At 28.4% G+C, this 21,311-nt stretch overlaps 3 protein-coding genes across 5 annotated transcripts; 2 read left to right on the top strand and 1 right to left on the bottom strand.

The window, feature by feature from the left end:
• Positions 1 to 396: 396 nt before the first annotated feature.
• Dbct (Dihydrolipoamide branched chain transacylase E2) lies at positions 397 to 11,600 on the top strand. 2 transcript variants are annotated; one of them, XM_089170713.1, is made up of 5 exons: positions 397 to 1,787; positions 3,675 to 3,799; positions 4,086 to 4,644; positions 5,200 to 5,595; positions 5,676 to 11,600. In XM_089170713.1, exons 1-5 carry the CDS (start codon positions 1,779 to 1,781, stop codon positions 5,910 to 5,912), a joined length of 1,326 nt encoding a protein of 441 aa, XP_089026839.1. In that variant the 5' UTR covers positions 397 to 1,778; the 3' UTR covers positions 5,913 to 11,600. The 2 variants fall into 2 exon arrangements, with proteins under 2 accessions (XP_089026839.1, XP_015191544.1); XM_015336058.2 differs by lacking the exon at positions 397 to 1,787 and adding an exon at positions 2,103 to 2,447.
• Positions 7,856 to 16,660, bottom strand: Lap1 (leucine rich repeat containing protein 7 lap1). Of its 2 annotated transcripts, XM_015336040.2 has the most exons (13): positions 16,283 to 16,660; positions 15,901 to 16,169; positions 15,620 to 15,806; positions 15,395 to 15,530; positions 15,024 to 15,313; positions 14,237 to 14,948; positions 13,783 to 13,973; positions 13,579 to 13,692; positions 13,020 to 13,473; positions 12,803 to 12,949; positions 12,096 to 12,724; positions 11,939 to 12,010; positions 7,856 to 11,807 (listed from the first exon to the last, which is right to left on the bottom strand). In XM_015336040.2, exons 3-13 carry the CDS (start codon positions 15,773 to 15,775, stop codon positions 11,631 to 11,633), a joined length of 3,078 nt encoding a protein of 1,025 aa, XP_015191526.1. In that variant the 5' UTR covers positions 15,776 to 15,806; positions 15,901 to 16,169; positions 16,283 to 16,660; the 3' UTR covers positions 7,856 to 11,630. The 2 variants fall into 2 exon arrangements, with proteins under 2 accessions (XP_015191526.1, XP_015191525.1); XM_015336039.2 differs by having other exon boundaries at positions 12,096 to 12,949; positions 16,283 to 16,659.
• A 368-nt stretch (positions 16,661 to 17,028) lies between these two features.
• Prp6 (pre-mRNA processing factor 6) lies at positions 17,029 to 21,033 on the top strand. The gene is given in 10 exon segments (XM_015336028.2): positions 17,029 to 17,263; positions 17,377 to 17,436; positions 17,702 to 17,736; positions 17,739 to 17,827; positions 17,915 to 18,465; positions 18,541 to 19,321; positions 19,413 to 19,628; positions 19,721 to 20,062; positions 20,146 to 20,489; positions 20,576 to 21,033. Coding segments are annotated over 10 exon segments (2,793 nt in total). The 5' UTR covers positions 17,029 to 17,168; the 3' UTR covers positions 20,856 to 21,033.
• The last annotated feature ends 278 nt before the right edge of the window (positions 21,034 to 21,311 follow it).

The following is a 21,311-nucleotide window of genomic DNA, read 5'->3' as shown; positions in this document are numbered from 1 at the left end:
ACGCCCCTGCCAGAGATCCTAATATTGCGAATAATTCGCGGCATAAAAACAAATAAAAACACACGAATAATTGAATGAAACTATTTAAAATTATTAGTAAATTTTCTTTACAAGTATGTATAAGTAAACGATATAACAATAATAATAGTAATAATAACAATAATATTAATAATAATAATAAGAAGAATATATAGTAATAATAATAATAATAATATTAACACACAAACGAAGTCGTCAATGTTTCCTTTTATTATGAAAAAAAAAGAAAAGAAAAAAGAAAGAACAAATTTAGCATTGTTTAAAATGAAAAAGTTCTATGAAGCATGTATAATATATCTTCATGTTATAAAAGAAAAAGTGAAAGAAAACGTGCTCGAAATAACATCGAACAGGTTTATACGTTCGTCTAACAGCGATATAAATTTAAATTCTCGAGATACTTTTTCGTAAAACTATCGGAAAAGGACAATGAACTTGTTCTGATAGTAAAAAAAAAAAAAAGAGAGAAAAGTAAAAGTGGTGTGAAAGTTCCTTTTTTCGTCATTCATTCGAATGTTATCGAATTTGCGATATGTTAGCAACTGTTTCAAACATTTTTCATCTATGTTAGATATATACATATATAATAATCTTGTTATATAAATATTTATTTATTTATTTATTTATTTATTTGTAATTGTTTGTTGTTACAAATCATATTTTCGTGTATTTGTTTATTATAATATTTCCCAATGTGTAATATATTATACTTGAAAAAGAAAAATGAATAATAACAAGAGTTATTGAAAAAAAAAAGAAAAAAAAGAAAAAATAAACGAGCAATACAGAAGATCTTGAAAAAATAAAAACAATAAAAAATATGCAATGATCTTTTTAAAGTAATATCAATAAATCTTTCTTTTCGAATGATTTTTTTTCTTAGCATTAACATTAAATCTATTTGGAATATATGTATGTATGTATGTATATTCTTCGAAATCAATTTGAACAAATTTGCGAATGAAAAACAACGTCTGTATTTACTCGTACTGTTTCTTTTTCTACCTAAATCTTATCGCATAATCGTCCTAATTGATTTCTTCAACGCTGCTATTTCTGTGTATTGAAAATTCTGCGATCTTGTCAATAAAAGATACAAAAAAAAAAAGAAAAAAAGAAAGAAAAAAAAATTACGATATAATAGAATTATCTATGTGTGTTTTATTGAGTATTCAAGGAATCCTTTTAAAAATACAGGTGAGTACTCGGTATATGAATTTTAAATGAATGAAATTTAATTAATTACAAATTTCTAGAAAATGAATATTATATTATACTTAGATGTAATGTTGATTATTATAGTTTCTTCTAATAATAACTGAAATGAATATTTATAAATTCTAGTAATTTTGATTACAAATATTTGTTTGTAATAAAATCAATAAAATTAATTGAAAATTAGATTTTAAAAAATTGTAAATTAAAATGTAAGTAGTTCATGTGCATTAAAATACATTCATTTTATCCAAGCAGCAAAAAAAATGTAAAAGATAAAATTGTTAAAAAAAAAAAGGAAAAAGAAAAAACACCAAGTTAATCAGTAAATGCATTACCTAATTCCTCGTCTTCAACGTCGTCTTCAATGTCGTCTTCGTCGTCGTCGTCGTTGTCGTCGTCAAAAGGAAGAAAGGAAGGAAAAATCGTTATCGTCAAGCGTCTTCTTAAATAGATTTCACATCGGCGAGAATAAACGCGTCATTTCCTGACTATAACGAAGAGAGGGGAGTTAAATATTCGCCATGTTCGACGTAAGTTTATATACGATCAAACATTTCAATATTTATGATTTTAAACAGTGGTGCTCATGAAACAGTTAAATCACTATCGATCGATCGATTAATCCACAATATTAACCAACATTTTCATCTTGATCTTTCAATTAAAATATAAGAAAAAACTTGAATTCTATATATAAATTAAATAAATTAATTGATCGAGTCCTTATTTTTTCAATAAGAAAATAATATTTATTATTATTATTACTTAAATAATAATACTTAAATATTTTAAAATATTTTATTGGTTTTATTTTAACATTAAAATATTTCGCGCGTTTATTTTTATAACACAATCTATCAATGATATATATACAGTAACATGTATATGTATAAAAGTTAATATATTCATTAATTATCTTAGGAGCACCGAAAAACACAAACTTTTCTTATCTTTACGCAATATGATTTGAGTTGAGCGATAATAATAACAAATTTATTATTCTCAAGTCACTGTTCGTTCCTTCTTAATATCAGTCGTTCGAAAACGTTTCTACGAATTTAATCGGGACGTTTTGTCGTAGAACTTCTTGTCTGTTTTTAATATTTCTTTTTTTCTTTGAAAATCATTAAAATTCTTTTAAAACCACAATGGCTTTCACTCTGCGTCTCGGTTCTTCTATTGTACGATTGGTAAAGTATACAATTGACGTTTCTAATTCCTCATTGCAAGGACGAAACTAAACGTGTGTCTATGTATGTGTATATGTGTTAACAAAAAACAAAAAAATAAAGTGAAAGAAAAAGTTTAGAAGTAAAAAAAATAAATGAAATATAATCACGGAATTAAAAAAAAAAAAATTAAACAAATGTGTAAAATTTCTCGGTGTGTGTTTGTGGTAAACTGTTTCTTTTATTTTCTTTTTTATTCGAAAATTATTTAAATAATTTTGTTATAATAACACATGTTTTTATTCAATCGTATAAAATGTTGAAATGATATCATTTGTAAATAATTCAATGACCTTATTCCGTAAGATCGTTTTATCTCTTCTGTTTGTATAGTTAGAATTAAGTTAGATAAGAAAGTTACAGAGAAAACTTGTTGCCTATGAAGGAAAAAGTTAGTTCGAGCATGTTAAACGTATGAAAATGATCTTTCGACTATGTTTAGTAGTGATTCGTTCTACCTTTCACATTTTAACATTCTTCCAATCAAGTATTATGATATGGCTAAGAGCCAAGAATTTCATCACTCGTCAATTTATTTCGTTGAAAATATTTTGTTATATTATATCATCTTACTTGCCATAGAAAGAAAATGTTTAACTCTTTGCGACATAGAATTTCAAATAATAAAATAGTCCTATGTTGCATAGAAATTTGATTACATTTTAAATTAAACAAAATCTCGGCATATTTTTTATTAATAAAGATATTACATAATATAATAATGTAAAAACATAAAAAAAAGAGTTAATAAATAATTGTTTTGCATAAATAAGACGAAATATAAACTTATGAGCATGTGTAGCTATTGCAATAATATTTCGAGGTGAGACTAAAAATGTCCCACCGTGTATTACAGTGTATCAAAAAGGTGGGACACTTTTAATCCCATCGTGCCCCAAAGAGTTAAAACGAAATAACCAACATTTCTACGTACCTTTTTCATTTTCAATTTAATTTTTTTATTATCAATGAAAATTATGTTCAAAACTAGAAAGAAATAAAATGATTGAAATTAATTCAATAATTATACAAAAAGTGTATAATTATCAAATTAAAATTTGAATAGGAAAATATTGTCATGAGATTATTGGAAATATTTGAAATCGATCAGTGAACGACTAGATATATAAAATCGGAATATCCGAAAACAATGAAGAACATTTATCTATCGAAAATCGTTTATTGCAGAGTAAAAATGGTTGTACGTCAAAGCGACGTTTCCTGTCTCTAAGCTCTCTTCGATCAGGTACTATTGTCCCGTTTAAGTTATCGGACATCGGAGAAGGCATTCGAGATGTCACTGTGAAAGAATGGTAAGTAAAGTGTTATTTGAGTGATTTTATCCAACAACAGATCGAGACGTTTTATTTCTGTTTTTACTTATGATTTAACAAATTTCTAATTAAAACTATTTCCATATCGCATTCAACAATTATTCGAATAATATCAAACGTTCTTGTTTTTATTTTTTTTTATTTTAATGATCAATTAACTGTTTCGTTACTAGCAACCCATAGTAAAAATGTGACTCTAAAGAAAGGGTTAATCGTAAGGGTTATTCGTAAAAAATGGAATATTACTCATAGGAATTCCTTTTAGGTTTGTAAAACCTGGTGACAGAGTATCTCAATTTGATAATATTTGTGAGGTCCAGAGTGACAAAGCTTCGGTGACGATAACAAGTCGTTACGATGGTCTAGTAAAAGAACTTCATTACAAGATAGACGAGATAGCTCTGGTTGGAGAACCCTTGATAGATATTGAACTCGATGATGAGAACATTGTTGAAAATGAGCAAGAAGGAAAAAGAGAAGAAAATCAAAAAAAAGAAGAAGAAAAAGAAGTTGTAAAAGACGACAGGAAGTTCAAAGAAAGGGATGATAAAACGAGCTTAGAATCTTCCAAGGACACACATTCGGAAAAAATTCAGATCATTGCAACACCAGCTGTCAGAAGACTGGCTTTGGAAAACAATATTAATCTTTCTGATGTCACAGCTACTGGTAAAGATGGACGTGTCCTTAAAGAAGACGTATTGGTTTATCTGGAAAAACTTGATCGTAGAGACAAAATTCAGGACGTTTCTCAGCAAGCTGGAAAAAAGATGGCAATTAAAAAATATTCCAAACACATGTGGAAGACTATGACGCAATCTTTGGTATCAATTTTCTTTTTCCTTATCTTCCATTTTCATCCTATATTTCTATTTATTTATTCTTTAACCATTTGATCTACACGCTAACTTCACAATGGCGGCGCTTTGCGCTACGCTTTAACCAGCGCTACAGTATGTCCCATTCTCACACTTCGCTTCGCTTCAAAGCGCTTCGGTAAAACCAAGATTTTGACATATTTAAAATCTTTTATTGCTTCGGGACAAAGTGCATATTGTTTTTAGACATCTTAAGTACACTTTAAGGTACAAAAAAAAATTGATTTTTTGAAAATTTTAGAGTGGTGTTACCCCTCAATCAGCGCCTCAGCATGTTGGTAGGACGTATAGTATACGTCGTTTTCAGTTTTGGGACAGAAACATCACGACGTAGGGTCTATGTCATAATAGGTCAAATGGTTAATAATTCAAAGTAAACGATGAATAATCATGACACAATCTCTTTGAAATCTTATTTCTTTTTGTTTTTTCTTCCTCTTTTTCTTTCCTTCTACCAATGAATAAATATTGAAAAATAAAACTAACCATATAATTTTTCAGAGTATACCACATTTCGTTTACAGCGACGAATGCAACGTAACCGAATTGATACGTTGTCGTAATGAAGTGAAAGATTCGCTCAAAGAACAAGGTATCTCTCTATCTCTAATGCCATTTCTAATAAAAGCTGCCTCGAAAGCATTGCTAACGATTCCCGAATTAAACGGTTCGCTCGACGAGGAAAAACAATGCGTAGAAATTTCCGAAAGTCATAACATTGGTGTAGCCATGGATACTCCGGAAGGTTTAATTGTACCAAACATAAAGGACGTTCAGAATCTCAGTATTTTGTCTATTGCTAAACAATTAAACAGACTTCAAGAACTCGGTAAAAAAGCATCGATTCCTTTAGCCGATCTCACCGGTACAACTTTTACCTTGTCCAACATTGGCGTGGTAAGTTTCGTTTAAAAGAAACAAGATTTGTTCTTCTCTAAAATTGAAGAAACTTTTTTTGTTTTTTTTGTTTTTTACAGGTCGGAGGTAATTACACAAAACCAGTTATTCAACCCCCACAAATGGTGATAGGAGCGTTTGGTAAAGTACAAAAATTGCCACGTTTCGATGATAAGGATAACGTGATAGTGGCAAACATAATTGCTGTTAGTTGGGCTGCTGATCATCGGGTGATTGATGGTGTTACGATGGCTAAATATTCGAACTTGTGGAAATATTACGTAGAACATCCCATCGAATTGATGTTAGGATCATGAAATATAGATTTGTTTTTTATTTGACTGCGATAACAAATTGACAAGAACTACGTTGATCACTTTACTTAAATGATCGAAAGAATCTTTAAAAATATGTTTTATTAGATGTAAATTTGATGATTCGATGATCCTGCTAAAATTTTATTTCGACTATCGTTTAGAAAATGATTTACGACGTATTGAAATAAATCGACAACTTTTTTTTTTGTATTTGTTTATATAATTATTTCTTTTTTTATTTTTTTTTCTTATTTTTTTTACGTAAATATTTATTTCTTTATTTATTGCTGCACAACCAAATAGAATCTTTTTCGTACAGGTAAAATAGTATTTGTTCTTTTTTATTTCCTTCAACATATTGAAAATGTTACGCTCGGTCCGACGTTCATTGGCTTTTAGATCGGCTTATGATGAACCGATCGAACGCGAACATTTTTTCTTATTATTTTATTTTACTTTTCATTATTATTATTATAATAATTATTTTGTTTATATATACATCAATCTATAGCGAATTATACCATATATGTATATACGTATTTATATTTTGAAGTATATACGACAATCATATCAAACATGCACGCTAATAAAGTGGTTGTACTAATTGTTTTTAATTAGTCATTGGCAAACAATTACAATTTTCTATTTTTTTTTCTTCGAATAACAACACAATAATCGACGACGTATCAATAACAATGCAGAATACTATGATACGTTATTATTCAAATGTTAGATTATAGAATAACACGCTGATGAAGATTTAATAATAAAAATGAAATTACACACGTGTATAATATTATTGTAAAATAATTAAATTAAAATAATAATAATAATATAATAATAATAATAATAATAATAATAATAATATTTAAAGTATAAAGAGGACGAGTACGACCACTTGATTGATTTTTTTTCTTCATTCGCTTTACATAATTATTTATATACATTTGCGCATAACGTTATTCCTTGCTATTTTTATTCTTTTTTTATTATCTTTATTGTTAATTTTTTCTTTTGTTTTTTGCATTTGTTTTCTTTGTCAATCATACACTAACACTCAGTCATTTTCATTTTGTCAAACACCCAGCTTAAAGTGTTATCGTCCAAAAGATAGTTCAGTCTATTTAATAGTTAGAATAGTAGAAAAAGTGTGTATATATATATATAATATAATATATTAATGGTCCAAATCCGTTTAATAATACTTAGTATATATGTTAATAGTGATTGTTATTAGCTCACTCTATACTCTCTGTAAGAAGACGTAGAACGAGAAAACGTCTCTCACCCCTCTTATTTTCTCCCCATCAACCCTCATTGCTTTTTATTAACTTAATTGTATTGGTGGTCCTAGAAAAATAAACGTACACAGACGAAAAACAATATCTGTTCTTCGTGTTAATAATAATACTTTTTTTAAAATTATTAATTAAATTAAATGACATTTATATAGTGTCTGTCATATATATAATACAAAAAAAATATATATATATATATAAAAAGATACAAATTTCATTTGTACAGTAATACAAATAATAATAATAATAATAATAATAATAATATAAACGTTAATAGATTTAAAAATAATAACTGAAATGAAAATGTTTTACGATGTAACGATATCGTATGTCACAAATACTATTTACGAGTAATATAATAAATGCAAAAATACATTAAAATATGTAAACGTCATTGTCTGCTATGACTAGGTTTAGAATTTCTCTCACTCTTTCTACTTCTTTCTTTCTCTTTCCATCTCACTCTTTCTCTATATATAAATATATAATGCATAACGTATACATATTACATACAAAATGAATACTAAGCTGCTCTTTTTCTCGTTGATTAAAAAAAAAAAATATAAAGAAATAATAATAATATTAACTATACGCAAAGATTATAATAAACGATACAAATATTTCATTCTTCTTTTCTCTGTAAGATTTTTATATTTTGTTAAAAAAAAAAAAAAAAAAAATCTTCTGTTTAACCCTTAAAGTGCACACTTGGTAAAAGTTAGTTAAAGTGCACTGTGGGTGTTTGACACCCCAACGTGTTTGAACGCGTCTTCTGAAGCTGCTATTTAATATTTAGACCTCGCAATTTTTTGAAAAGTAGTTTGATACATCTTTTTTAAAATAGAATAGGTTTTATATACCCATATAAATTAACACTAGATGGTACTAGACAAATAACCCATTTTTTCGAATTCAGTACCGTTTTCGAGAGATCAAAAAATTTTTTGGGGTGTCAAACGTCCCATGTGCACTTTAAGGGTTAATCCTTATATTGAAATTAAATCAAATATTATGTATTACGTCATCTTATTTTCATCACTTTTTATCTTTTTTTTTTCCTTTAAGAATAATCGCCAAAAAAATAATGATATTTATATTATATATGTATATTTGTGTTGGAAGTATTATTAGTATACGCAGATTAATTCCTCTGATCTGCCACTTTTTCTTTTCTCTTATTTTCTTTTTCTTTCTTTTGTTTTTTAAACATCAACTTGTATATCGTTTAAAGATTTGCACTGGAGCATCGTATTATCTTACAATTTATATATATCGTATTCATAGTTACCTATACATTTAGAAATAAGAATTTCAAAAAAGATTTTCTTTCTCTATTTCCATCTGTTAATTACTGTGATTTCTTATTTTTGTTTATCTTTTTTGTTTGTTTTACATTAGGAAAGAAGGAACTGTAACTTTGAAATGATATCGTTTACATATAAGTGCAAGTTCATCCTTGTAAAATCTGTACATTTATAAGTGCAACTTTGTCAAGTGCATTCTTTTTTTTTTATATATGCATCTTTGTATCTAATTTTTTTTTTTTTTGTATGTATAATCTATTTCTTTCTTTCTCGTGTAACTAACAATTCCTTGTAGATTCAAGAAATACAGATCATAATTGTCATAAGATACATAAGAAATATCTTATTAAACAATTACTGTTATAAACCTATTTAGTTTTGTAAATTTTAATTTACATATATATATACTACTATGTAAACGTGATTATTATTTAATTAAATGCAACAACGTATCGTGCAAATTTAGTTATATACTAATATTTCATTTTATAAATGCAGTTGCTCTAATCTAACATTGTCCCTATGTGCGTATATGTGTATATGTATGTATGCGTGTGACGTGATTTTAATAAGATTGATATTAAATATAGCAATTTTTTAAATACAAACCAAATTTGAATAGTTATATATGAAATATATATAACACCAATTAAAAGTTTAAAATTAAAATATGAATTATACTTTAAACGATATATATATATATGTATGTGCGTGTTGAGTATTATTGCTTTTTTTCTTCTTTTTAATTTTTCAAAATTAAATTCGAATAACAAAGAAGAATTTCTAGCTTTTTCTACAGGCATTTCTTTTTTTTTTTTTATTAATTAATAATTCATATTAATTACGCGAGCTCTATTATTAGGTCGAGTCATAAATAACTTCCGTTTTTTATGAGACAAAGAATGGCGTTTCTGCGATTGATAAGTGCAAGACACCTTTCATGAAGTTTTTTTTTTGCACTCTTTGCAATTGTTCAACGTATCTATTGGATTTTGCTCCAATATTACCTTTAAAAGGTTCGTCAAAGTCGGAAATACGTCCTACACTCGGTTCATCTTTTAAGATCGTATCTTCAGAATGGAATTTTACAAACCAGTTTCTGACTGCCCTATCAGTTATCAGACCTGCACTGTATACGCTGCATATTTTTTCAGTTGCCACCTTAGTGCTATTGCCTTGTTTCAATTCCTAAAGCATTACATGTCGAATATGCACTTTTTACTATCCATTTCAGTGGTTAAGAAAAACGGTTGAATGTAACATTGACCGTATAAAAAAGTTAACAGAAGACTAACTGAATCCTCATCTATATAGTGATATTGAAAATCCGTTTGTTCCGGTGACTTATAATAGGTAAATACGAAAAATAGATTTTACATAGCCGCATCACAGAAGTTACTTATGACTCGACCTAATAGTTTTTTTTTTCAACGATTCTTAACATTTTTTTTTGTTCACATACGCTACTATATACTTTTGTGGTAAATTTTCTACTTGTCGATGGAACTTGTAAAAAAGAAATTATAAAAAAAGAATGAGAATAAAATACTAAAAAAATAATAATAAAAATATTATATATATCAATATCTAATATCGACTGCATTATGTAAAGCATAGTTTCTAAAAGATATATATATATATATATATTTGTTTCTCAAAATCATGAGATAAATCACAACCATGATATAATAAGTTCTTATTGTTAGTATTTTAAATTATCATTTGTACCAAGTTAAAGAGTAAATACTAGAAAATTGTCGAATCACAAAGAAAAAAAAGAACGTACTTTGTAAACTAGGAGCCTTTTGTTAATAATAGGCAAGAGAAATGACAATATGTGTGCATATTGTAAACTAAATCTGATAAATATAATTTATATATATATATATATATATATGTATATGTATCTACATATAAATATATATATATATACTATTGTGCAAAGAATCCGATCAGTCAGAGATAATAGAAAAATATGTATAAACTTTGATGTGATCAATAATAATGAACTGAATCTATTGCAAACATTATTTAATTAATACGGCACATAGAAGAATATCTTTATCTTTATAATTTTGTCTTCTTTAAGCGTTAACAAGGTTCCTACAGAAAAATATTATTTTATAGTTATTTTTTTTGTTTAATTTATTTGTCGCATTCACATAAAATATTATTTACTATATTTCCTCGATAATTATGAGACTAATAAATTGCTTACAAATATAAATGAAAAATATCAATTCAATGGAATAATTTGCGTATTCGAAAATATATCACACATTGTATATATTGTTTATCTTGTTTCCAAAAAGTTATTATACATTACGATATATAAATTTATAAAAGTTATAGAAAATATAAGATAACAAGATCTTCGCACTTATTCACGAATTTATCAAGAATATAAAAAAGGATACATTTTGCATAGATACCTGTATACGATACGTAGTATATCTGTAGAAACCCTGTTCGTCTATTAATTATTAATAAATCTTTTTTTATATTATCTATACGCATAACACGTGTGTGTGTGAATATGTGTGTACGTGTATTTATCTATATATTTGCGTATGTGCATAATTAATAAATAATATTTTCTTTTATTCTGGCACATTATTAGTTCTCACAAAAGAGAACGAGTTGACATAATTCAATCGATTAAACAATACCACAGAACTCCATAGAAATATGTAGTTCTTCCTTTCTTTTCTTTTTTAAGATAGTCAAGATTCAAGAAAGAACCTTATCTAGTCTTCTATTAGTAAAAACACTGTAAGGACCAAATAACTATGTCTCGTCCCATAAAAAACGTTAAAATTTTCAAAAATAACATATTCAAACGTTATTATTATAGATCACATTTTAGTTTGCCCAAGTATCATTCTCAAAAAGCTTAAAGTTATTGCATACTATAAGCATTTTTAAGTACCAATTTGAGCATGGCATTCTTAGCAAACATACAACACTGGGATACAATTACATTCATTACGAAATTTTGGTTTTAGAACATCCAGGTGAGAAACTTCTATGTGGATTGCAATTTTAGTTGTTTCTCTTTTTTTTTTTTTTTTTTTTTTTATAGCATATACTCTCTCAGAGAGATTTTGAATTTTACATCATTGATGACGACTGATCATCATAGATACCACGGCACCTGTAGCTCGAAGAACGGCAACTGCATTATTATGATCAGATTTGGTGAAATCTATTCCGTCAACCTCTAAAATTTTATCACCAGGTCTAAGAGTACCTTGAGCTGGACCATCGGGATTAACTTTTGTCACAATAATACCCTGAGATAGGAGATATATGTATGTTCCATAATATATACTACACATTATATATACGTATAGTTACGAATAATTAAACGTTAAACTTTTGTTCATTATTACCATAGAAAGTATTAATGTTTAATACAACTTACAGTTTCAGCTCCTGCTACACCACCGGCTATACTAAATCCAAGACCAGGATTTTTTCTTACTTGTACAGGCAACTATAATAAAATAAGTACATTATATTGTATCTTTACAACAAATAATAGTACTGCCAAAATAATTACATATTATAAATTAACATACCACATTTGCATTTTTATGAGGTCCGAACATCCATTTAAATCGTGGTCTTCTTTCTAACGTCAATTGCTCATTGGATAAATTATGTACTTTATCTAAATTATTAGTGTTGTTTAATGATCTGTTACTAGCTGAAAGTGACGTACTTTTGTCGGAGCTAGCATCGTTTTCAACGTCAACGCAATTTGTAACGAAAGAATCCGAATTATGAGAAGTATCGCTTGTATTAGTTTCGTTTTTAACCATATTTTCAATCTTGTTATCGGTGAAGTTTATATTTTGTATGTTCGATGGATTAGTATTATCACATGATATATTATTATTCGAAATATTGCCATTTGTTATCTTCTTCAATTGATTTAAAGTTTTTTCTTGTGAACTAAGCGGACTTCTATATTTTTTCCCCGTAATAGGAGACGTCGGTATACTTAATACGTTTAATGTCCTCGGCAAGTCACACTCTTCCATAATCGAATTTACATTTTTATTCAACGTATCATTGTTGCTATTCAAATTCACAGTATCAGAGTGTTTTGCTCTTGGTACTGGAATTTTACTTGGTTTAAAAAATCGATCAGTTTCAATTGTTTGATCAAGATTTGTTGTTGTTACTGTTGTTGTTGTTGTTGTTTCTGACGATGAAACAAGATCATTGGTATTAAGTAATAATTTTTTTCCATTATTAACTGAACCATTATTTGTTTCTTTACCGTCGAATGTAGGATTTTTCACAGCTGCATTAACAAGTTCTTCTATTTGGACAGATTCTACGTTTCCATTTGAACGTTGAATATCATCAATGTTGGACATGTTAGATGTATTTTGTAAGTTTGTTAAATGATTCTCTGGTTGTAGTACTAAAAAAAATTTTAATCATTATAATAAAAAAAAAACAATAAAAATATAAATAATAATATATTTACTTACTATTATTAAATTGTTGAAAAAGTGCAGCCTTTTTTGAGAATGCAGCTGCAATGTGATATGGCGGTGGAACTGGTGGAAATTCGTTAGATCTTACTTGATCATAACTTTTGCCATCGATAATAAGAGAAGTACTATTAAACGGTTCTATAAATTTATCAGAATCAACGATCTTTGCTATATTTGCTTTAGAATATTCATCTGGCATCCAAGTTGAATTTACATAATCTGCTACTGTAGGTGTCTTAGCAATGTAATCAGATGATGGATTGCGTATATATTTTGCTTCCCGAATATCAGGACTCTTTTCTTTTGCAAGTACGGTTTTGTTAGCTTCGTCTGAAGATTCTTCTGAATTGGAATGTTCTTTATCTTGATGTACTATTGATCTTACTGAACTATTAATCTTGTAATCTTTCGGTAGATGATCAATCGTCGATACTGATAAAGATAAACTCTGCAAATCAAAAAACGTTTACATTAAAACATGTCTTGATTAGAAAAAAAAAAAAAAGAAAAACTTGTTAAAGTTTTCTATTAAATTCATGATGAATATAAATACCTTATTAGTAAAACCTTGGGAGAAAGAAGTTCCAGATTTGGATGCATTTTCTAATGTAGTTGTAGCTTTTGTAATGATAGCTTCTTTGATCATTGTCTGCTGTTCTAAATTCATCTGGAATTGTAAATTAGTATTATTACATATGAATATATATTATTATACAAGTTTTCCTCTTCTGCATAATAGTTTTTGAAATATGCTTACTTTTTGGTCTTGTGTAGTTTGATGATGTAAATTGCGGGCATGCCTGGCAAGATTACGCAATTCTTTGGGATAGGGAGTAGGTGCTCGATGAAGTTGATTAGGGACTTCAGATTCTACCTCAGCAGCAAAACATATTCTTTTTCCAGTTCCAATTATTGAGCTTGAAATTGGTCCTACAGCTTGTGCCATTTCTAAAAAGTAACAAACGTGAAAGATCACATTAATTTGTATTACAAAGAAATGTATATATATATATATAAATTTTATAAACTAAAATATTATATTTAAACATTTGTTATTTATTCTAATTTGTTTCATTAATTATACTTTACCATTTCAGTCTTCATCTTGCTGATCATTATCCACTAATATATAGCAGCAATAATATTTATAATATTGATATTAATTATCATTTACACACATTTGATATGTTAAGAAATAAATTATAACTTACGTTCAAGATCTTGTCGTTGCTTCTGCGGCAACATAAAGCAACTCAGTACCATCATTTCTTCTTCACAATTAAATTCTTGTTGTAGTGGAACCAACGGTTGACTTTGATTATCACTCAACCACAGTGCTTTTAAGTTAGTTAAATTTAACATAGAAACTGGTAGAAATTTAATACAATTATTCACAAGATTAAGTACTCTTAACGAGGACAAATGGCCAACTTCTGGTGGTATACAGGTGAGATTATTAGATCTTAACGAAAGCAAAGATAACGCAGTACAGCTTCCAATTTCTGGTGGTAAACATCGCAAATAGTTATTGTCCGCATTTAAGCAATGCAATTTTCGTAAAAGTCCTATAGAAGAAGGTAAATATTCAAGGAAATTCTTAGTGACTATAAGCTCTTCTAAGCTTGACATCTGACCAATGTCATTTGGCAGTGCGTTCAATTGATTGTCATCAATTTTAAGTGTCACGATTGTACGTAAATAACAGAGCGTATCTGGAAGTTGATAAATTTCATTCGACGAAAGATTCATTATCGAAATATCTCTCCATCCTCGAATTTCCGATGGGATAAGATGTACTGCATTCATGGTGCAATCAAAATGATTTAAACGATACAATTGTTCTATATTTGGAGATATACGTCGGATATCGTTACCATCTATCCACAATTCGGTAAGATTAATAAGATCACCAACAACTTCTGGCTATTGAAAAAATGATAATGTAATTATTAAACTAAATTCTTCTAACAATTGTTATGTGTCAACTATTATACTTACTAATTCAGTGAAATCATTGTTACCGATATCGAGTCTTTGCAGATTTACTAAACGGCTCATACTCTTGGGAAGCGTCATCAAATTATTTTCTCGAAGTTCCAACGTTTTTAAAGCCGATAGTCGCCCAAAATTAGCTGGAAGATATTCTATATATGCATCATTAATATACAGTTCTCGTAATCCAACAATATGCGTAATAGCATCAGGAAATCTTTCAAAAGGATTAACACTGATATCTATAGAACGAAGATTTTTGCATTCTTTTATGCTATCTGGTAACTCTTTTATAGCTGAAACATGAATTAAGATTTTTTAAATTTTTATTTAAAAAAGAAAAAAAGAACAATGAATATATATATTTATATACTAACTGTTTTTGCTTAAATCTAGATATTCAAGATTAATTAATGACGCTATGGCGGGTGGTAAAACAGTAACTTCATTATCGCTAAGGGAAAGTATTCTCAATTCATGGCACTGGAAGAGTGGTCTTGGAAGATCCTTTATCTAGAAAATATATTTGAATATTTAGTGAAAACTTATCACATTAAACTAGCAAATAGAAAAATATGAATAAAATCTAATTAGATAATTACTCTATTGGCATCAAGATACAATTTCTCCAATGTTCTCTCATAAATGAACACATCAGGTGGTACATCGTAAAGATTACAATGATTTAATTGTAATTCACAAATATCTTCTTCCTGTGCTCTCAGACATGCAGCACACTGCCACCAAGCACTACCCATTTCATTAACTATATACGTGAGTCAACGTTACCTTGTTAACAAAATAATTCAATAAAACATGATTATATGTCAATCAAAACATAAGTATATTGAAAGAATAACAAATAAATGAATAATAATATTACCTGTGTTGTCTGTTAAATACTTTTGAACATTTAACACGCGATGATTCAACGTTTATTCCCTTTAGAATAATAAAGTTGGATTAAAAAATCTGTTCACATGGAAATCATTAAAATCATTCAGCCGTCATGGGGTCGACATATCGTTTTTTTCGAGATGGTCGTGAGAGATTTATGTTCCCTCGCACCATTGCGACTCGATCGAACACAGTATAAGATATCAAAGATCAGAAGATTCTTTGATGAAACAAATGTAACGATAATAATTGGCACTAAAGAAATGTCAAGAAAAAATGGGAGGTTATCGGATATATTTCCTTAAACAATTTACCTTACCCTATTCGAAACTCCAAAAAGCATTTTTTCAACATTTATTTATACTCACCATACTGACATTTGACAATTTCAAATAAATATAATATAATATAATATATTACAAAAAATGTAATTTAACTGTTGTTACAATTTCATGCATTTGAATGCATATACATGGTTAAAGAAATTTTTATTTCACAAAAAAACCTTTCATCATAGTCATAGAATATTAGGTAGAACAACCGGATCTGATGTTTTTTATCCGACTAGTATACATGTCGTATTCACACATGAAGTTACAAATCATTTCAAACATTTCACACTATACGTATAAACTATAATACACATTTATTTTGGAAACATTAGTATAATAAATATTCAAGATAAAATTATACACATATTGGAAGATTACATTATGACGTTTCTTCTTTTCATATTTTTACTGACAAATAAAACACAATATTTATTTCGTTATCAATTCCAATTCAAAATGATCATTAAAAAAAAGTATGGCCGACAAATATGGCGTTTCTATCACCAATAAATGATATGCCATCCCTTCCCCGCCATATATGCTTATTTTACATTTTTATATATATTTATTTATCTAACTAATTATGGAAATTGTTTGCAATAACAAAAAATATATATATATATATGTATATATGTTATTTATTGTTTAAAATTTGATTTGTATTTAGTTTTGTATGTTTCACATGTGAAGTGTGGATTAGGGATATGTATGTCCCTAGTGTGGATAACTAACAAATCATCCCATGTTCATAATCTAAGATTGTGTATCCATTCTTTATATTCGTAAGTTTCAGCATTTCTGTTTATATGGAAGAAATTTAATAATAAACCTCATATAAAGTTTTTTTTAAATAATGTTGTTGAGATCTTTTAGTAATTGAATTACTATTGTTAACAGTGCATTATTGAATCGAATTATTGAAATGGCGGTTCCTTCTGTATCTTTGTCTACAAGAAATAAGAAACATTTTCTTGGTGTACCAGCTCCACTTGGTTATGTAGCTGGTGTTGGAAGAGGGTAATTAAATCATATAATTCACTGCAATTTTTAATTATATATATATATATATTGTAAAATTAACTTTAAAACAAATTTGATTAAAGATTCATATAAAATCTAACCTATTTCAGAGCTACTGGATTTACAACACGGTCTGATATCGGTCCAGCAAGAGATGCCAATGATGTGTCGTAAGTATTGTTGTAAATAGAGAAATAGTATAAACAAGTGGTAAACAATGTTAAAGTAAAGATTGTATTGTCATTGTGTCATATTAATGTAACTCTATTGTAACAAATATTGTTATCACCACCTATCCATGCATTAACTGTATTCATCGTTGCTTAACTTTACTGATTGAATGGGAACTAATTTTTTCAACAAAACCAAAACCATTGACTAAATCATTAATAATGTACCTTTAATATAATTAATTATTATCTTTAATGTATACAGAGATGATAGACATGCTCCACCTACAAAACGTACAAAGAAAAAGAAGAGGAAGAAGAAGATGAAGAAGATTTAAATGATTGTAATTATGATGAATTTTCTGGTTATGGAGTTTCCCTTTTTAGTAAAGTTAGTGGATATATATTTATTAACAATACTAGAAATATTAAAAACTTTATACGCACTATTGTTATTAATATTTAAAAATACTTTTAGGATCCTTATGATAAAGATGATGAAGAAGCCGATGCAATTTATGAAGCAATTGATAAACGAATGGATGAGAAACGTAAAGAATATAGAGAAAAACGTTTGAGAGAAGAATTGGAACGATATCGTCAAGAACGTCCTAAGATACAACAACAGTTTTCAGACTTAAAAAGAGAATTAGTTAATGTTACTGACGACGAATGGAAAAATGTTCCCGAAGTTGGAGATGCTAGAAATAGAAAACAAAGGAATCCTAGAGCAGAAAAATTCACACCATTACCAGATTCTGTATTAGCAAGAAATTTAGGTGGAGAAACTTCTACTAGTATTGATCCATCTAGTGGTTTAGCATCTATGATGCCTGGTGTAGCTACACCTGGAATGTTAACACCAACTGGAGATTTAGATTTAAGGAAAATTGGACAAGCAAGGAATACTCTTATGAATGTTAAATTAAATCAAGTATCTGACTCTGTAGAAGGACAAACTGTTGTTGATCCAAAAGGATATCTTACAGATTTGCAAAGTATGATCCCAACATATGGTGGAGATATCAAGTAAGTAAATTATATTTATTTATTTAGATAATCAAAAGCTGCATCGATTAATTTATACTTTTATTCATTTCTTAGTGACATCAAAAAAGCGAGATTATTATTAAAATCATTGCGAGAGACAAATCCTAATCATCCTTCTGCTTGGATTGCATCTGCTCGGTTAGAAGAAGTAACAGGAAAGGTTCAAGCTGCGCGAAATTTAATAATGAAAGGTTGTGAAGTGAACCCAACATCTGAAGATTTATGGCTAGAAGCTGCAAGGTTACAGCCACCTGATACTGCAAAAGCAGTGATCGCTCAATCGGTACGACATATTCCAACATCAGTCAGAATATGGATAAAAGCCGCTGACTTGGAAACCGAAGCTAAGGCAAAAAGAAGAGTTTATCGAAAAGCTCTCGAACATATTCCAAACTCTGTAAGATTGTGGAAAGCAGCAGTTGAATTGGAGGAGCCAGAAGATGCTCGTATTCTTCTTAGTCGAGCTGTAGAGTGTTGTCCAACTAGTGTTGATTTATGGCTTGCTTTAGCCAGATTAGAAACCTATGACAATGCAAGAAAAGTTCTTAACAAGGCTAGAGAAAATATCCCTACTGATAGACAAATATGGACAACAGCTGCTAAATTAGAAGAAGCCAATGGAAATAAACATATGGTGGAAAAAATTATTGATCGAGCAATATCTTCCTTAAGTGCAAATGGAGTGGAAATTAATAGAGAGCATTGGTTTAAAGAAGCTATGGAAGCAGAAAAAGCTGGAGCAGTACACTGTTGTCAAGTCATTGTTAAAGCTATTATTGGTTTTGGTGTTGAGGAAGAAGACAGAAAACACACTTGGATGGAAGATGCAGAAACTGTAAGTTATATATATATATCTTTTTGGTTATATTATATCCATTAATTTTGTATATACATAAAATAAACAAATCTTTGTATTAATGTTCTAGTGTGCTCAACAAGCAGCATTAGAATGTGCAAGAGCAGTGTATGCATATGCATTAACGACATTCCCCAGTAAAAAATCTATTTGGTTACGAGCAGCTTATTTCGAGAAAACATATGGTACTCGTGAATCCTTAGAATCTTTACTACAAAGAGCAGTTGCACATTGCCCTAAAAGTGAAGTACTTTGGCTTATGGGAGCTAAATCTAAATGGTTGGCTGTAAGTATTTATTTATTATATATACTTAATGTAATCTAATCACAAATATTTCTAATTTAATCTTTCTTTTGATTTTTTTTTGCGTATTATAGGGTGATGTACCTGCTGCAAGAGGTATCTTATCCCTCGCTTTTCAAGCTAATCCAAATTCAGAAGAAATTTGGTTGGCAGCAGTAAAATTGGAGTCAGAAAATGCTGAATATGAAAGAGCTAGGCGTTTACTTGCAAAAGCTAGAGCATCTGCTCCCACACCAAGAGTAATGATGAAAAGTGCAAAGTTAGAATGGGCTCTCAACAATCTTGATGCGGCTTTACATCTTTTGAAAGAAGCCCTTGAAGCGTTTGAAGATTTTCCTAAGTTATGGTTAATGAAAGGACAAATTGAAGAACAACAAGGAAATTTAGACAAAGCATTAGAAACTTATAATCAAGCTGTAAGTAATTATATGTTTATATTCTATTAAATTGAATTTTTATCTTCTATCAGAAATTAATATTTATTTTTCAATATTTTCAGATTAAAAAATGTCCGAATTCAATTCCTTTGTGGCGTTTATTGGCACATTTAGAACACAGAAAAAATCAAGTAACGAAAGCTAGATCAGTCTTAGAAAAGGCACGACTACGTAATCCTAAAAATGCAGAATTATGGCTTGAAGCTATCAGAAATGAATTAAAACCTGGTGGTGTACGTGATATGGCACATACTTTAATGGCAAAAGCGTTACAAGAATGTCCTACATCAGGACTACTTTGGGCAGAAGCCATCTTTATGGAACCACGACCACAACGAAAAACAAAAAGCGTTGATGCTCTTAAAAAATGTGAACATGATCCGCACGTTCTTCTTGCGGTATCAAAGTAAGATTTTATCTCGTAAATGTGTAATTTGTGAATTCTTATAATTAATACTTCTAATTATTTTAACCATGTATTATTTATTGCAGATTATTTTGGTGTGAACACAAAATTTCCAAATGTAGAGACTGGTTTAACAGAACTGTTAAAATAGATCCAGATTTAGGAGATGCGTGGGCTTATTTTTATAAATTTGAGCTTTTAAATGGTACCGAGGAACAACAAGAAGAAGTTAAAAAAAGATGTATTGCTGCAGAACCACACCATGGTGAGAATTGGTGTAGAGTATCCAAAAATATTGCAAATTGGTGTTTGAGTGTAGATCAAATTTTAATAATAGTTGCAAAAGACTTAAAGATCCCTATATAAAATAACTGGATAATACATTATATGGAAATACAAAATAATAAGAAATTTGTTTGCATAATATATATGCACATTGTACATATTTAAGTAAAAAAAAAACTATGATTATATTTAAATATATTTTAAAAATCAATTAATATGGTAATATACATAATTATAAAAATAAAAATTTCTCATTTAATTAGTCAGTAATATTTGTTTTATTTTTCTGTTTCTATTTCGTAAATATGTAAATGTATATAAACCACATCCAAACAAATCAATTAATTAACATTTTATTGATATTTAATTGATATTTTACATCATTGAACAAGTTTTACATCTCTTAAAACAAGTACAAATAATTTAAAAAGTAAAATTAGATTTTTTGAATTAATTTCAAAAGTAACTTTCAAAATTTCTTTACTTTAATATTATCTTTGGAAAATTATAGACATTATATACAAATATATACATACA

Source organism: Polistes dominula, unplaced genomic scaffold, assembly GCF_049000335.1.
Source record: "Polistes dominula isolate Pdom_NZ unplaced genomic scaffold, Pdom_raw_medaka contig_79, whole genome shotgun sequence".
Taxonomy (NCBI): domain Eukaryota; kingdom Metazoa; phylum Arthropoda; class Insecta; order Hymenoptera; family Vespidae; genus Polistes; species Polistes dominula.
The sequence above is the reverse complement of the archived record's forward strand: the minus strand, read 5'-3'. Positions and strand labels throughout refer to the sequence as shown.

Coding starts and splice junctions, on each gene's coding strand:
- Lap1 (XM_015336039.2), bottom strand. CDS start 15,775: ATGGGTAGTGCTTGGTGGCAGTGTGCTGCATGTCTGAGAGCACAGGAA. Junction 15,531..15,619: donor TGTATCTTGATGCCAATAGA/GTAATTATCTAA, acceptor TATATTTTCTAG/ATAAAGGATCTTCCAAGACC. Junction 12,011..12,095: donor CTCATAAAAATGCAAATGTG/GTATGTTAATTT, acceptor ATTTTATTATAG/TTGCCTGTACAAGTAAGAAA.
- Dbct (XM_015336058.2), top strand. CDS start 2,406: ATGGCTTTCACTCTGCGTCTCGGTTCTTCTATTGTACGATTG. Junction 2,448..3,674: donor GTTCTTCTATTGTACGATTG/GTAAAGTATACA, acceptor CGTTTATTGCAG/AGTAAAAATGGTTGTACGTC. Junction 5,596..5,675: donor CCTTGTCCAACATTGGCGTG/GTAAGTTTCGTT, acceptor TGTTTTTTACAG/GTCGGAGGTAATTACACAAA.